The sequence below is a fragment of the Tiliqua scincoides genome, chromosome 3, assembly GCF_035046505.1.
Source record: "Tiliqua scincoides isolate rTilSci1 chromosome 3, rTilSci1.hap2, whole genome shotgun sequence".
NCBI lineage: Eukaryota > Metazoa > Chordata > Lepidosauria > Squamata > Scincidae > Tiliqua > Tiliqua scincoides.
The window spans coordinates 178,610,830-178,628,025 of record NC_089823.1 but is presented as its reverse complement, the minus strand read 5'-3'; the positions used below and the strand labels follow the sequence as shown (position 1 = coordinate 178,628,025).

The following is a 17,196-nucleotide window of genomic DNA, read 5'->3' as shown; positions in this document are numbered from 1 at the left end:
AAACCAATACATGCAATAAGATCAGCATATGTTGAAACAAGATGATGAAATATCAGAAAACCATTAAAAAAAACTAGGAGCAGTGTTTAAAGTGTACTTGGCAATGTAAATGGTCAGGCTGCACCCTGAATTTTGTTCTGCCAACCAAGGATGAATAAACTCAGTTTTCAGATTGATGTCATTGACCTGCCTCCCTTTCTTGGTTAAGTTGCCCATATCCCAAATGCATTTTAGCTGTTCATGCCTAATTAGTGTACTTCTTCCAATTAAAATTATTTCAATTCTTACAAGTTACAAGGTGTGTAAACATTTCTAAATCTTCTTGCCTATCTTTTCTGTTGTGCCCAAAGGTTCCATTGCGTTTGATCACCTACACTAGGGGCCTCCAAACGTTTCAGTATGAGGGCCACATCATATATTTTACACACTTTCACGGGCCAAAAAAATAAATCCATTTCATAAATGAATGAATGAAATTTAAATGAATGAATTAATAAGTTTTACTTGGATCGTTTTTAGTAATCAACATGATATAATTCAGAACAAAAGAGAAATGTGACAATTACAAAGAAACAATGCTTAACCCATTTTTGCCCAGCCCCCAGGTGTACACATTTGGTTCCTGTTGCATATATGTAACATTGGGCAGAAATGGCTTAAACTGAAAATAATACATATTGAGTAAAAATGTCAGACATTCGCAAATGCTCTGGCAAAAAAAAAGTTGCTATGGGCCATATAAAATCTTGCAGTGGGCAGGATAAGAACATAAGGGCACCAGGATGCAGGTCTCTTGTTATCTGGTGGGCTCCCTGGGGCATTTGGTGGGCGGCTATGAGATACAGGAAGCTGGACTAGATGGGCCTACGGCCTGATCCAGTGGGGCTGTTCTTATGTCCTTAGGTTCTTATGAGAAACAGGAAGAAGAAAAAACTGCTCACCTTTTCCTTTACAGTAGTCTTTCCAAAACACTGACAGGTTGCTCCTTAATCAATCCCATGCTGTCGTGCTGTGCTGTTAACGTATTAGTCCCACTGCTCTTGTTTAGCTTAAGTATACGTAAGTGGGCACAACACCCACCCACATCATTAAACCTAGCCAGTTACTTTTGAATTTGTTTTTATATTGCACATTTTAGGGCGAAACTATACACTTCATTGGCCCCAGCATGCTTAAAGCTTGTGCTCTGTCAAAGAGCCATTTTATGACAGTGGAACTCACTTCCACTGTTGCAAAAGCTTCCACAATACTGCCCAATCTTGAATAGGATTGGGATGCTATTGTATAATTTGTATTGATTGTTTTAATTTTCTTGTTGAAAGCCTCTTTGAGTTCCCTTGGGAGGGAAAATGTGAGGTATTATCATTTTTAAATTAAAATAAAGGCCTGAGTTTGAGAGTGTAGGTGGGGGAAATAACATTTTTAAGATGTGAAAAATCTTCCTACAGATAAAGGATTATGGGAATGACCTGGGTTGAAAGCCTTCTTAATGTTCAATGTTTATTTGCAGAGATTTCGTTTTATACAGTGGAGCATTAGAAACTGGTACCCCTACCTGCAGTCTGAAACGATACGGTGCACTCTACCACTCTTATTTTGAGCTGTGTTCCTTTTTTACCTAGAAAAAATCCGGAAGTGACATTTCCAGCATGTGTGCTTCCAGTGCACTTATTTTAAAAACAACAAAATGGCGTACCCTCATTGAAATCTTTTATATGGAGGTCACTATGTTGTAACCATACTCTGCACATACTATGGAAGTTGCCATGTTTTTGACAGGGTCCTCTGTTCTTTAGACAGGAAAATAGGTGGAAATAACATATGCATGGTTATGGCTATCCTTTCTAGCTCTGAGCAGGCTCGGAGAAATTCTAGTGTAGCTAGCACACTGGAACCTAAAAAAAAGAAACATGTCCCAAGCAGTGGCGTAGCTAATGATTGTGTAGCCCGGTGCCAAGCTCAAAATGCTGCCACGGAAGTGATGTCATAACTGGAAGCGATGTCACGCCCAGGATTTTAAAAAGTGAAAATCAAGGGAAAACATGCCTCCTCCCCCCCGCCCAGAAGCTTGCCACCCACTTGCTCTGCTGCTTCTCCCCAAACAGAGGCAAAGCTAAGGCATCTATCTGCTACCTGGCATCAAAGAAGATTTTGTAGCCCCCCCATCCATAACAAAATCAAATTTGATTAAGCAAATAAATACAAAGTGTGCCCCTTATTGGTTAGCGATACTGTGCTGGGGTGAATTCTTCCCCTGCTAAATATAAGAGGAACCTCACTTGAAAAAGTGTCTCTTTACTCAGTTAGCAGGGGTGACTGTATTATGATACATGGAAATGAGAGCTGATTCATATTAACACCTTATTCAATGCTGTACCATATTAACATCTCATTGGCTCTCAGAACAAGCAATCTCATAGATCGGTTTTGAGTTACAGAAATCCACTTTTTGTTCCATAAAGCAGTTGTGTTTTCATTTTCTGGTTAATTGGTTGTAACTTTTGATAGAATACAGGTACTCCAATGGGGTTTATTGCATTGCATTCCTCATTAAATTACCTTTCCAATGATATGTAACATGATAGTATTATTTGTACTTACCAATTTTTTTCACAATTTTGGCCACTAGTGTCAAGCTCAGCTTGTTGCCCCCCTAAGGCTTGTTGCCCGGTGAAGCTGCTACCCCCTGCACCCTCTTATCTACGCCACTGGTCCCAAGTTTGCTGGAAGCTAAAAATAAAGCTATCTAATGCTTCTAGTGCTATGAGCTAAAAAAAAAGAATGCAGCCTTGGCTTCATGTTTAAACCAGGCTGTGTGATGACCATTGTTTCATCCAGCTTAGCGCCTTAAATGCTGACTGGTGACTGCATTCTTAGGGACAGGGATATTTTCTAGACCCTCTAACTACAGATGCCAAGGACTGAACTTTCTGCATAAAAAGTATCTACTCTTCCACTGAGCTATAGCTCTTCTTGTAGCTCTCACTGAGCTGCAGGTCCAAGTATTGGGTAGGTTCTGAAAGGCTGTATTGGGTCTTTTTCTCATTAAAATTGCCATACATTTAAGAAGAGCCCTGCTGGATCAGGTCAAAGGTCCCTCTAATCCAGCATCTTGTTTTCAACATGTGTCTGGGAAACCCAAAGCAGAGATTAAAGACACATTGCTCTACTGCTGTTGCTACCCTGTCACTGGTATCTATAAATGTGCCTAGCCCTTTTCAAATAAATGTAATTTGGTGGACATCAGCAGATCTTCCGAATCAGATCTATTGGCTGAACAACCATGTTACACCAACGCTACAGCGCAGTGCTCTCAAAGCATACAGACATTTGTTTTAATTCTTTAAACTGATAATTTAAAATTAAAGAAACTTTTTTTGGTTGCCATTGAATAGGTAAGCCGGTACAATAAACTGAGGTTCACATAGGCTTTTACAGCATCTAACAACTCTGACTGACAACACAAGATCCTTTTCACAGTCAATTCACTACGCATTCTAGAAGACCTTGGGCCTGCAATTATTTCATTTCCCTCCTTGCAAATGCAATTTCCACTTAGTTTACTATAATAAAAAGGTAGACAAAAAAAAAAACAAAAAACCATACCATAGCAAGGGTAACAGAATATTCCAATTAACATTATTCCTTTAAATAGGTTGAAATTCACTGGTGAACAATGCTGTTTTGTGGAAAATAAACTCATCTCTGAACTAAATTGCCTTTGTGTCCTGCTAGTGGTTCAAAGATGGAAAAACAATGATGTCGAATTGAAACACATTTAATCAAAAAGACAGAAAATACAGATAATCTTTTGTCAAGGATATGTGAATATGTTTGAAAGTAGAAGGAAAATGTTATGGGAGAGGAGCATTTTCTTTTAAAACTCAGATTTAAATAGAATTAAGTAAAACTATAAAAGAGAGAGGAAATAAGTATTTTTCTTTTTTACAAATGATAAAAGCACTAGTAAGGTAATAAGCAGCACAAAAAAATAGATGCGAATTGAATTTCCACTTCATTTCTTAAGATTTACCCCTTTGAACTATGAGATGCAGAGCTTTGAGAATAGGCGCTCCTTTTCCACTGACAGAACAGGAAATCAGAGGTTTAATTAACCATGATTATAACATTTTGCTGATCTGATTGTCTCACCTATTTCCTTTTTTCTTTAAGTGAAACTGCCTGACATCCTGGAAAAGGGAATGAGTGAAGTCTTCAGAGTAGTTATGTGAAAAGCCGAGAATTGTTATAAAACAAACTGACCCTTCCACCGGATCTGTTTGAAGTGTGCGTTTCTGAAGCAGGATTAACTCTTTGATGATTAAACAGTACTTTTAAAGAAAATGTACAGTCAGCCAGGTCATACCTTGGCAAACCAGACCAAGGATTTATTCAGTCAAATGGAAGCTTCAAAGTGATGTATCTCAACACTTCCAACCAGCTCAGCATTTCTTTTTCCCCACTGATTAAAAGTTACTTCAACTGGTACATGTCAGGTTGGGAAAATGTGCATCTTTCCTGAGTGAATTAGGACCAAACTAGACAAGACGGAGAATGCATCATTGTATTTCCACCTGTTTGGATTTGTATTTTATACGAATGTGCACACACGCACACACAAAGCAGCTGCCAGGGGGGAGGAATCCAAATTGGGGGAATGAAATGCCATTTTTGATCCTTTCCCCCTGCTATTTTTTCCCCAATGAAAAACTGCCACCATTACCCTAAAGCTACTATTTTCCTTTGCTTTTCTTAGAGCCAATCCTATCCTTTTCCCAGTCAAATATGAAGTTGCACCAAAAAGGACTGTGCTGTATGCTATGGTGGGGGGGGGGGGGGGCAGATTGGGAGGCTTAGGTGGGGAAGGGAAAATATTTTCCCTTACCCCTCTGTAAGCTTCCTGATCACCAATGGACCTCCTTGGACCTGTGCCAACTTTTAAACAGGCGCATGTCTGAAGAGATAAAGGGGGTGTGATGGCTGCTACCAGAGGTCATCTACAGCATCTAGCACAAGTCACCCGCACTGGGTGCCACCCCCTTCTGCCACCAAGATACTTCCCACCCTTTGTTGGTGGGTGCTCCTTTCCAGTCAACCTGGTGGCAAACAAGAAGTGCATGGTTGGAGTGCTGTTTATGATTATTGTAAAAGTCTACTGCAGCTGGAACACTAAATCTAGCAGCAGTAGAGCCCAATTGGGCTGAATGGGGAAAATAGCTGGCTGGGGACAGGGAAGCATTTTCACTATGAAAACAGTGCCAGAGTGAAAGAGTCAACCCCCCTCCCCATTACAATCGGAATTAGAATCCTGCTGACTTTTGTTATAAAGTTCAAAGGCAATGACTGGCAATTGATGGAGTGATGTTTCAATCCCAACCAACCATTATGTGAGGGTAGGTGCTAGGGATGATATTTCCCAGCACCCATAGGGCCCATCACATCCAAATTTCTCGTTCTGATCAGCCACGCCAATGGGTCAATGTGGGTCCTGCAGTGGTAGGGCAGTCATGGAGTTTCCTCAAGGTAAGGGAATATTTCTTTCCTTAGCTCTGGGCTGCATTGCGGCTGCATCAGTGCTGGAAAGTTGTATATTTTATGTATAAGTTATTTTATGTAAAAGTTGTAATTTTTATGAAATCAATTGTCCACTATGGGATAAGGGAGCCAATAAGAATCCCAGTGTCTTTTGACCACTATGACTAAAGCAGTTCACCAGCTTAAATTCTTCTGGCATGAATACCCATTAGAAAACACCAGTACGTAATGAACAATAATTTTGGGACTTGACCTTTCAATTGTTTTTGTGATACCTTTGATCTGACTCTGAAGATCCCATTCTGAGTTCTGCTATCTTGTTCAGCCCAGATTGTGTTCCAGCAGAACCCAACACAGGCATGGATTTGGATTCGGAAGTAGCCAAGATTCCAGCTGGACCTAAAACCCAGAGAATTGAGTGTCTGCATTATTATATGAATGGCATTGAGCTGAAGCATAAAAAAATAAATATCTTTCTTTGAAGAGTATGCCATTTGGACTTTCTCCTTAATTACTCTTTCAAGGTTTTCTTGCCTGAGCTGTCTCTATGCAAGGTTCTTTGTACTTAAATAATGGTTCTTCTAATGGTTAGAAATCACCATCTTGATTGTCAACAGTACTACATTAACATACAACTTTGATGATCCTTCTTGTGACCATGATCCCCAGGTGTTAATTTATGTGCTCATCTTAAGCGCCAATCGAAAAGAAAGCATATCAGTTGAGATGAGAACAATGGCTCTAGTGTCAGTGTCTGAACTCCAGAGCAAAGGGTTGCCAAGGATGGGTGTACTGAACATTGCTGGTGATGTTAGAGTGCAGCAATTATGAGAACGTGGATCAGCTGGAAAAGCAACCAGAGCTCCTCAATTAATGAGCACTGAAATACTAATGGTTTCAAAGGGAAGGCAATTAGACCTCTGAAACAGCTTTGAAGGTGTAACATTATTTAGTAGTAGGACCTTAAAAAAATCATGGTGACTTACTGCTACTATCTTGATCAGTTGTCACTTTTCTAAGCCTCAAAATTCTTTCTAACTCTGTTTCACTGCTGTCTGTCTCAAGGGATTTTAGGCTTCTTGAACTCGGCGAGGTATTCAGTGTTTCCTAAAGCAAAATAAATTAATGAAGGGTCAGCAATGTGGCAGCCAAGAGAAGTTATTAATAATACTGTAAATCAAAATTTGCAATCACACAATCAGTCACACTAAGTATGCATCACATGGACAAATATTAGATCAAAATGCATACAATTTTGCATACAATACAAGTGCCATAATTCCTCTAGAAGGCTGGCAATGCAAATAAAGCGATCCTAATACTAAAGACCAATTATCTTTCGATCCCAATACTAAAGACCAAACATTTAAAGGCGGTTGAAAGAGTGGAATTTTCCATTCTTCTGATGCATGATTATGGGTGAAGTGGAGATTCTTATTCAAATGGACGAAAAGCCAGAGTGGTATAGTACTGAACAAAAACCCACACTCAAATCCCTGTTCAACTACAAAATCAACTGGATGGCCTTGGCAAGTCTCCATTTCATTTCTTATTTTCTAGGCTGTCCTTTCAGAAAATCTATCAGAATAGCATACAATAAAAACAACAATAAACAGAATAAAACAGTGAACATATACAAGAACAAAACACAGGAGTGAAAGAATCATAATAGAAATCCATGAAAAAGTTAAGCAGATCAGAAAGTATCTCTCTGCCTAACCTGCTTCACAGAATTAAACCACCATTCTGAACTTCACTTTGGGCCACTAATCTCTAGGCTGAGCACTGCACACTGTGTTATGAAAAAGAACACTTCGACTGACTGTTCTTTTCAAGTGACATGCATCAAATTAACACCACACCATCCTATTTTATTTCAGGTATGCTGGGATCAATGCTGCAGTTCTAGGAAGTCTTTCAAAATTAAGGGGGCAATTCTATACCTCAGATATGGTAGTCTGAGTGCCATGGGATATGGCATATGCTGGGGTGGCCATATGTGGCTCTGCAAAATGTGCAGTTTGCAGAAATATGTTGGCTGAGCTCCTTTTTGCATCACAATAAATGTTATAGCTAAATAAATTTTCAAGATTTATAATTATTCTCTGGTTATAGTCCATGGGATTAAAACGTAATTTTAAACACTGCACCCACCACCTTCTCTGCCTGCTTCTCCTGCCGCCTCCTCCTCAGTGGCTTAGAACCGGGAAGTAATTGACGGTGATGTCATCATGTCATCACCAATTATTTCTGCATTATTTGCATGCTTGGGGAGGGTGGCGCCAGGGTATTGTGGCCCCCTTAGCAGTAAAAGGTGGACCGACCTGACCTAGAAGAATAGATATATGGAAGGCAGGTATCTGTATTCCTCCATTGGAATAAGGGAATGTTTAGGTCACTTATCAAACACCTATGTGTTTGGGCAGGAGGTCTGGTCTAGAGGGTAGAGCCTCCGTTTGCCTGAAGATAACATCCGAAGGTCGCCAATTCGAGGCCACCGGCATCGTGAATGGCAAGACCTTGAAGCAGCTGACAAGCCTAGCCGAGTTATGCTGAGTTATTCCACCTGCTCTGTGGCCGCTGTCAGCCTGTGTGGGAGGAAAATTGAGGCCAGAATGTGATACCAGATAATAAAAGAGCCATCTGAAATGTTGTGGTTCTTGAAAGACAGAACCTTCTTCAATTGTAAAAATCCCTATTGGGATTTAGTATTGCCTGCCTATGTAAACTGCCTTGAATTAAAGTCTGAGGAGAAATCTGACGACCAAGAAAGGCGGTATATAAATACCTGTATTATTATTTTTATTATTTATGTCTAGTTCTTCAAGCTACATGGCACATGTGCAGAATCAACCCCTCCCCCAACTACTGCCTCTTCATCTCTCAATTAATGGCCTGGGGGTGGACTTAACATACAGATTACCACTTCTGATATCTGAGGCCAGAGTTGGATGATCTGAAACCTTCATCATAATGAAATAGCGATCACATCCCACTTTCTATAAGAAAGGTGATCAGAGTGATCAGCAGTGCAAAGGAGCTCACAATTCCTACAACATTCCTGGTTACAAGGTTTAGGGTGGTTCCAGCTCTGACAAACTCATTACTCCAGGCCAGTCTTCTCAAGGCCTCTAGGTCTGTACCCACATTAAAGTGTGCCTCTTCACGCATGAAACTGGTGCAAGCACAATGTGCACATACAAAAACATGCTTCCTAGCCTGCAGATGGGAAGACTAGATTATGCCGATAAAACCCCCCAGAAGATGATTATTGGGAAGAACATGGAAAATGTAGCATATAATTCTTTAAACTGGCACATCTTTAGCAAAAAAAGCACTCAATTCCTATTCAATTAAGTTAAATCCTGCACTTTGTTAGCGTTCTGAATTTAATTGGGGACTGGGAGGCATATAATTAGCAAGCAAATTTCTTGGTATTGCCCTTATGCTACAGAGGAAAGCAAATAAAAGTAGCTGTTTTACATGAAGTGTAAAATGGAACAAATTAATAAACTTTGTTTATGACAATTACATGGAGGCCTACACAAAATTCATAATTAACACAGTAACAATATGCATATAAGAATTTAGCTTTACACCTTCCAACCCTATTTTTCTCATGACTACTCTTGAGAATATAAGCTGGTTTTAGAAAGTCCTCCTTTTACTTCTAATAATGGAAAGATTTGTAAAGAGGAAGACAGATTCTATTATGGCAATTCCTGGAATGCCTATTCAACATGCAGCATTCGACTGAGATATCTGGAAGGAAATAAGGCAGTCACTCTCTATTCTGGATGCGCTCACAAATACGACACTGAGCAGTTGCATAGTGCTTTCTGAGTGCAGAAAATACATTACATGCATTTGCTTGATGTTGTCCTTACAGGACTGTTGTTAAGGCTAGTTTTATTTACTGTCCCGATATATGCACTTGGAGGCTTCAAACCAGATCCAGAGCCCTGTGCGCCAGCTTACCATTGGCGTGCACTGTTGCAAACATGCCGTAAGGTGGAGCTCAGCTCCACCGGATCCTGAGTCCCATATCGGACTGCATGGCCTGACACAGAACTCCATGATTCTGCGCCTGCTCAAGAGCCGCTGCAGAATTGTTTAGCCCCACTGAGGGGCTACTTCCCTTACCCAGGGGAAGGAGACGAATGTTCCCCTTCCCCGAGAAGCGGCCGTGGGCTGCCCAACACACGTTGGATGCTGCAGTAGCCATTTTGGTGCCGCTGCAGCTTCTCGAGCCGGGCAGCTCAGGATTGGGCTATCAATGGGCTTCATAGTAGAGGGAAGATTTGAACCAAGAAAGTCCTGATTCACAGTTCAGTCTCTAATCCACTACAGTTCTCCATTAAAACCATTCTTCATCCACCCACCTATTCACCTTCTTTCTATAGACTACTTTTCACCAAAGATACAAGGAAAAGTAGTTCGTTGTTTTTTTTCCTTACCAGAATTCCCTTTAGCTCTTTCATTGCACTCTCAGAGGGTTTGGGTACTTCTGGCTGTAATTAAAAACAAAGCACTCATCTCAATCTGATTTTCAAAGCAGTGAATAAAACACTTAAGAGTCTGCAACATTTTGAAAGAAAAACTATATAATAAGCAATGGCATTTCCCAACGAAGTCTTGGGAACAGCTTCATTTCCAAGTACAATGCATTGGACTGGAGTAATACAAGCTGAATACAAAGTGGTTTTGGATATATATTTTAAAATGTTCTTTTGCTGCCTCACTGGAGTCTCTCCTCTCCTTTTTGAACAAAGAGAAGCTATGGAGGTTTATAGCTTGGTAGTATAAGACTGCACTGACTACAGGTCAAAGTGATTAGCAAGCTGCTGACTCCCCAACTCAGCACAATCAGATATCTTTCCCCCAGCCTTGGCTATAGCTGGATAACCTAAACAAGCTACGAAACAGCATAAAGCAGCATTTGAGAGACTTATGACCCAATCCTATGACCTCTTGTGGTGCCAGAACTAGTGTTCTGACTGTGATGGGTCAGATGGGAAGCCAGGGGTGGGCGGAATGGGATGGGGAGGGGGAAGAGCCAGGTAGAAAATGGGAGGGGAAGGAGGGTGGATCCTATCTCCCTTCCCTGGTCCGCTGGTAGATCGCTGGTGTAGGTCCAAATAGACCCATTCAGGCAGCGAAGGTTTACCTGCGTAAGGGAACATTTGTTCCCTTACCCTGAGGAGACCTCCGACTGCTCAACTGCAGGATGCAGCATGCAATCTGGTGATGCAGCTGCAACAGCGGGGGGGGGGCTTGACAGAATAGAGTTGTTAGGGCAAGGAGCAAATTTTTTAAAGCAAACTTAGGGCGCAATCCTATTCTGCGCTGGAACTGGCAAGTAAGGAGGTGGTTTGAGGTAGCACAAGTCAGTGGAGTGCGGAGTGGCTTGAAGCCGCTACGTTCTCCCTGGGAACGGGGGTTGGGATCTGGCATAACTGCCAGATCCCAGCTCCACCTCCCGCTCCCTGCCCACCCCTGGGCCGCCCACCACCCACCCTCCCCCGCCCACCCACCTCCCTCCTGCCTCCTCCCCGCCCCACCTGCTTACTTCAGAGGCTTGTGGAGGAAGCCGGCGTGGAGGCTTGCGGTGGCCTCCACAGGCTGGCGCTTCTTGGAGCACCAGCCCAGCTTCCTCCAAGGAGTCACATTTGCGACCCTCCTGGGCCAGCGCAAGCCACTTGCGTCGGCCCAAGTCAAGGGCTGGATTGCGCCCTTAGACGGGGTCTACAAAATCCTTAAAATCAGGGTGTAAGAAGAAAGAGGTATAAGAGAAACCAGCTGTGCATTTTCACCATGAAGGATCCTGACTCAGTTCAGGTGATTACACTCAAGAATCTTCAGAACTATTCTGTTCCACTGGTATAGAGGGATACAGCAGACACAGTAATAACACAAATATGCAGTTCTAGAGAGAGAGAGAGTCAATTTCTACACAAAGCACACAATTTTTCCTGAAATTATAAAAGCAAAGAAAACAGAAGCTGCTAATTACAAACCTTTGCCTTGGAACGATTGGTCTGATTAACAGGTCTAAGATGAACCCCCTTTTTAATTCTATCCATCATTTCTTCCACAGCTTGTCTCTTCAGATCTGTTACTTCTCCTGTGCCCACAAAGGTAAACAACTAATTAAAAACGGAGAATATCTAATGTAAGAGAATTTGACACTTTCTTTTAAGAATCCCAGTGTTTTCTTTTCCTGAAAGGTGGTGAAAGGTAAGAGCTGGGTAGAGGGGAGAGGAGAGAGAACACCTTCCTGATTCATAGGCCGTAATTTCAAGGACTCAAGAGTTTTAGTTTGGAGAGCCCTCCACACAGGATTCTCCAAAGTATGGCCTGCAGGCCAGATCTGGTAACCGTGCTAACCACTCCTGCTCATGACTGGAGCTTACCATTCCATGGGAGAGCCTCTCATCTTCGCGCCCGATTTCCCAAAACTTTGCATTGGGTCAACTGCTTCTGTTGCCCCACCAGGCTTTGCATCCAGACTTCCAGGCAGACGCAGCTGGCCAGCACAAGGTTTGGGGGAGATTGGGCAAGATGACGAGAGGCTCCCCCATGGAATCGTAAGCTCTGGTCCCACCGGGGAGGATGTTTTGGGCCTCCAGTTTGGAGTTTGGTCCAGTTTGCTTTTGGTCTCCAGTTTGAAGACTGGGTTAAAAATATCGCATTGAATTGTGAAAGGAGATCTCCTGGCCAAAAAAGAAAATATATTGAAAAAAGTATCCAGTGATCAAAGCTAGGGACTCACTGGCTAGCTCTGAAAAAGCACCAGTTCCTGGTTTCAGCCCCCAGCTGTAAAATGTAAACATCCTACACAAGGTTGTTAGAAGGATGGATGGGATCATAATTATTAAGTACTACCCACACTAGAAAATACCATGCAGATCAACAACCTGTCATTCACACAAGAAAGGTAAAACCCCCACACCTGAAGGGAAACATTAGGAGCTCCTTCTCCAACAAAGGAAAAGAACTTCCTATAAACGTGATGACGTTCTAGGAGAAGAGAGAAAAACCATTTAATTAGACCGTGACAATTAATTATAAGAGAAGGGAAGGCTGGGGCATGGTGTTCACGTTTGCTATAATGCCAGATGTAACTGCAATCCACAGTAAAAACATTAACAAGACACAGGAAACTGCTTGTTTAAAGCCTGGTGTTAACCAAGCCGATGTGTACGCGAAGAACAGAAACCATGGATTTTAAATCCTTAGTGACCATCAGGAAATCAGTCAGAAGTTACAACTAGATCAAATGACAGGTATTCTAGTTTCAATATACATTTGAACTATGTACAGAGCTAGCAATTCATTGTGCAAGTTAAGGAAAGGTCACAGCTTTTCAAAACTGCTAATTAAACAACTTAAAACAAACCATGTTCTGATCAACAAAATGTCCTATCACACTTTAAAGACCACTGTAATTATTGTAGCCAAGCTGTTTGGAGTTAGAGCCCACTCCATCTAGCACATGAAGGGTTTTTTCAGTTTTTTTTTCAGTTTACGTTCATACTGTCTGTACACGTGCATGGACAAATGAAGTGAGGGAAGATTTCTTTATTTACAAGACTTCTACTCAAGACTTTTCCATTCCATTAGGGAAGAGTCCAAGGCGGTTCACAATAAAAAGATAAAAGGCATTTAAAAAAAAAAAAAAAACAACCTGTGAAATTAAAAAATAATAAGGGCAGCAAAAATCAAATAGTGAACAGGGGTATATCATAGAGAGGAGCCAAAAAGAATTAAAAAGTCCTTTGTAGCACCAAAAATGAAATAGTGATGGAAAAAACCATATCTCCTGGAGAAGGAGGTCTTTAGCCTGGGCACTGCCATGGAGAAGTCCGTTTCCCATGTCACCACCAGACACAATTCTGTTGGTGATGGAACGTGCAGAAGAGGCCTCTCAGACAAGCTGATTCGGGGGGGGGGGGGCTGATTCAATTCAATTCAAGCTGATTCAATGTTATTACAATAACATTGCATAACTAGAGATGTTACTACATCAAAGTGTGCTTGGAAGGTCCCTAAGCTGTCAAAAGCAAATACAGTCCATCAAAATGGGGGAAAGAATCTAATCTGATTTAATACTGAGTGATTGTTCGAAGTGGGCTGACATGGAAATGAAGGAATCTCTGTGCCAGTTACAATACCCCTAGTTTGAGGTGAGAGGGCCCAAACTGGGGGTTGTGCTCCACCTCCACAAACAGGTGCAGACAGGGATCCTGGGGTTAGCCAGCCACACAATGTCCTGAGTCTACTAGAAATGTAGGCTCAGGAAATGCCAAGAGAAATATAGAGCTGTCAAGCACTTGCAGCAGTGACAGTCTTCTCAGCTCCCTATTCCCCCTTCTCTAAAGGAAGGGTTTTTTGAGGGAGAAGGGAAGGATGGGGAACTGGTAGGGAGGAAAGGAAAGGGACTGGGCTGTTCAGTATTGCAGTGTAAAAACTTAAGGGTTTTCGATTTAGGGCACAATCCTAACCAGGTCTACTCAGACGCAAGTCCTATTTTGTTCAATGGGACTTACTCTCAGGAAAGTGTGGTTAGGATTGCAGCCTTAGACAGTCAAGCAGCCCAACTCAACTGGTGAGGAGTTGGCAAACCAAGACAAATAGTGTACTGGATCACCTAAAAAGGGACAACTGCTTTCTGTCCTTGTTTTCCATTCTCAGCCTCTAGCAGCCCAATAGCATCAAGCCTGCAAATGAATTCCAACTCAGCAGCTTAACTGTTAACAGCAGATTAACAGCTTAAACTGTTTTTATTATTGAATAACATTTTACTTTAAAGTCTGTTCAGGGACAATGAAATAAGTTTCCAAGTGTTACTGGCTTTATTGTCCAGTTTGTCTCCTTTTACTCTCTTGTGTGGAAATAGTCTGGTTTGTCCAATGTAAAAATGGTAGAAGAGGCCAATGCTGGTACAGAAAAGCATATACTGAAAGCCTGCATGGTGTAGGTCAGAGTATCAGACTAGAACTTGGGAGACCTGGGTTCAAATTCCCACTCAGCTGTGAATCTCAACGGGCCAGTCACACCCACACACCCATTTAAAAATAGATGTGTGTGTGTGTGTGTGTAGCACATGTAGAATTTTAATCCCCCCCCCCAAAAAAAAAAAATTCTGAGGCCCCTGCAGATGGCAGGGACCTAACCAGCTGTTCCCAAACTGTGAGATGTGGCTCCCCAGGGAGCCATGGAAACCAGCCAGGGTTGCCATGGAATCCATGCAAAAAATCCATCATCCAATACAATGTATAGGACTGTAGCCCTAATGGGGATTCACCTGTCAAAAAAGTTTGAGAACCACTGCCCTATGCTGTAGCTTGTTGAGCTTATGACTAAATTCAGCACAGGCCTAACCCACCTCACAGGCTTGGGAGGATAAAATTGGGACGGGGGGGGGGGGGAAGTGAAGAAGAAGGAACCAAACATGCTATTCTAAACAGTTTGGCAAGTGTGTCTCTTCACAAGAATTGCCTAGAAGGCACAGATATAATTTGTGATATCAGATGTCATCTGAATCCTACGACAAAATGATTCATTTTGCTAGAAAGAAAATGAGCAGTACCTGATTCTTGATGAGACGCCTTTTCTTTCTTGATCATGCTGCTGTTTGGATGAGACTTCTTACGAATCATTGACATAAGGGACCTTTCACAAAGTTAAAATGAAGAGAGTCACTCAGCTTTCTCTTGAATGTGACATGACTGCACTTTCAGAATCCGCTTGAGAGCCCTTAGGTGCCTGTAGGGCTTAGTTGAGGCATTGAGAATGTGCCAGCTTAAGCACTTCTAGGATTGGGGCCTCTTTCATGTGACACGCACTTATGAAAGGAACCAGCATTCGCCGATGAATAGCTTGCTCTCGCATTGACAAGAGTGTTCAAACATTTCCAGGCAGAGACAGAAATGTCACACCTCCTAAAAATACACCCAACGTATTATTTATTTCTCTACTGCAGTTGACAAGGCATAGTGCAAAACACTCAAGATCTGAATATTAAAAGGTAATGTGGCATGGTGACATTTGTGACAAAATAAAGCCTGCTCACAAAATAAAAAAATTGAAGGGTTAGAAATGTTAACGTGACGTGTTATTCTTCAGAGAACAATGCTATCCAGCAGGGTGCCACGGCACTGTCCCCTTGCTTCTACAGTACGTATTTGCTTGACTAGGGCTACTGATAAACAAACAAAACCAGAATGGAAAATTAAAACTCTCACTGGATCTATGCTTTCTGTTCAAGTTACAAAAGCATGATATTTATTTAAAAAGAGGCACTGCCAAGTCAATATTTGACCAAATGAGGTGTTTCTTGTCATTTTTCTTATATAGAAAAAGCTTTTAAAATGCCCAAAAAGAAAAAAAAAGTTGTTATTATTGAACCAGGATGCCTTCGACACCTTTTTGAATGCTATAAACAAGCACCAAAGGAATAAATACATCTGTGATCTTGAAACAACCACCGTAATTGCGGGCAGTGGTTAGAGGATAAACACATTTCCAAATAGCAAAAACTCTTCAGATGCGTAAAGGCTACCAGTGTGTCATGATACACACTGACTAAATTGGAATTTGCCATTTTTTGTTCTCCACATTAAAATAAGCAGACAAAAGTGCACCCCAGCCATATTTCATCCTCTGTGTGACAGTCCTATAAAACCTGATCCAGTGACAACAGTACACTGCTATATATACAATGGATAGGGAGGAACAAGCCATTTTGCTACCTCTTACTCTTTCTTTTTTTAAGAGTCTCTAGCTGTATGAGCATACAAGCCTTAAAAAAACTAAATCATTTTCCCAAAATGCAAAAAAAAAAAAATAAAAAAAATTAAACTACTACCCCAACACATACATTTACTGAACTTTTTGACACATCGTACCAGTGCAGGACCTTGTTACAACTGGGCCAACAATCTTGAAGCTGGACTACCGACAACAAAATCAACGAGTGCCCATTCCCTGTATGCGCACACGTATGAACAAAACAGCTTTAAAAGTAATGATTGTAATGACTGTAAGATTGTAATGATAACCACAGATAATATTTGCACAAAATAATGATACCTTATTAAGATGTGCTTTCAAACACAGGAATCTCAACAGTTGCAATGTGCCATCTATGTACAATTATATGACTAGTTTTCTGTTTCTGATAATACAGATCAAATTAATATGGATTAATTTAATCAACACAATGAAATTTGAACACCTTCACTGCATTATATTGCCAGTGTTAGTCAGTGTTGACTGACTAATGATCTCATTAATTATCCATCAATAGTAATGATAATACTTAACATTTATACAGCTCTTTCCAAGTGTGCAAAGAGCTCACATGTATTATCTTGATGTTGTCCCTGCTAAACTCCTGTAAGGTCAATATTATTATCACCATATGGCATCTGGGGAACTAAGAGAGAGAGAGAGAGAGAGAGAGAGAGAGAGAGAGAGAGAGAGAGAGAGAGAGTAGTTTTCCTAAGATCACCTAGTGAGTTGATCACGACAGGGGTGAGATCTCAACTGAGAAAGTCATGATTTGGAGTGTGGTCTCTTGGCTACTATGCTACACCAGCTCTTGGGAAGTCCTGTACCTCAGAAATGCAGTTCTGAACAGAACAAGAAATAGCACAC

The 17,196-nt window shown here is 41.4% G+C and overlaps 1 protein-coding gene across 1 annotated transcript in view; it reads right to left on the bottom strand.

Annotated features, from left to right (window-relative positions):
- Nucleotides 1-17,196, bottom strand: part of SHTN1 (shootin 1) — a 65,993-nt gene that overhangs the window by 11,903 nt on the left and 36,894 nt on the right. Inside the window, exons 9-13 of the mRNA XM_066620157.1 lie at nt 15,128-15,210; nt 11,553-11,656; nt 9,993-10,046; nt 6,522-6,642; nt 5,811-5,934 (exon numbers count right to left, since the gene is read on the bottom strand). Coding sequence (XP_066476254.1) covers nt 5,811-5,934; nt 6,522-6,642; nt 9,993-10,046; nt 11,553-11,656; nt 15,128-15,210 — 486 coding nt within the window. The remainder of the gene's footprint in view (nt 1-5,810; nt 5,935-6,521; nt 6,643-9,992; nt 10,047-11,552; nt 11,657-15,127; nt 15,211-17,196) is intronic.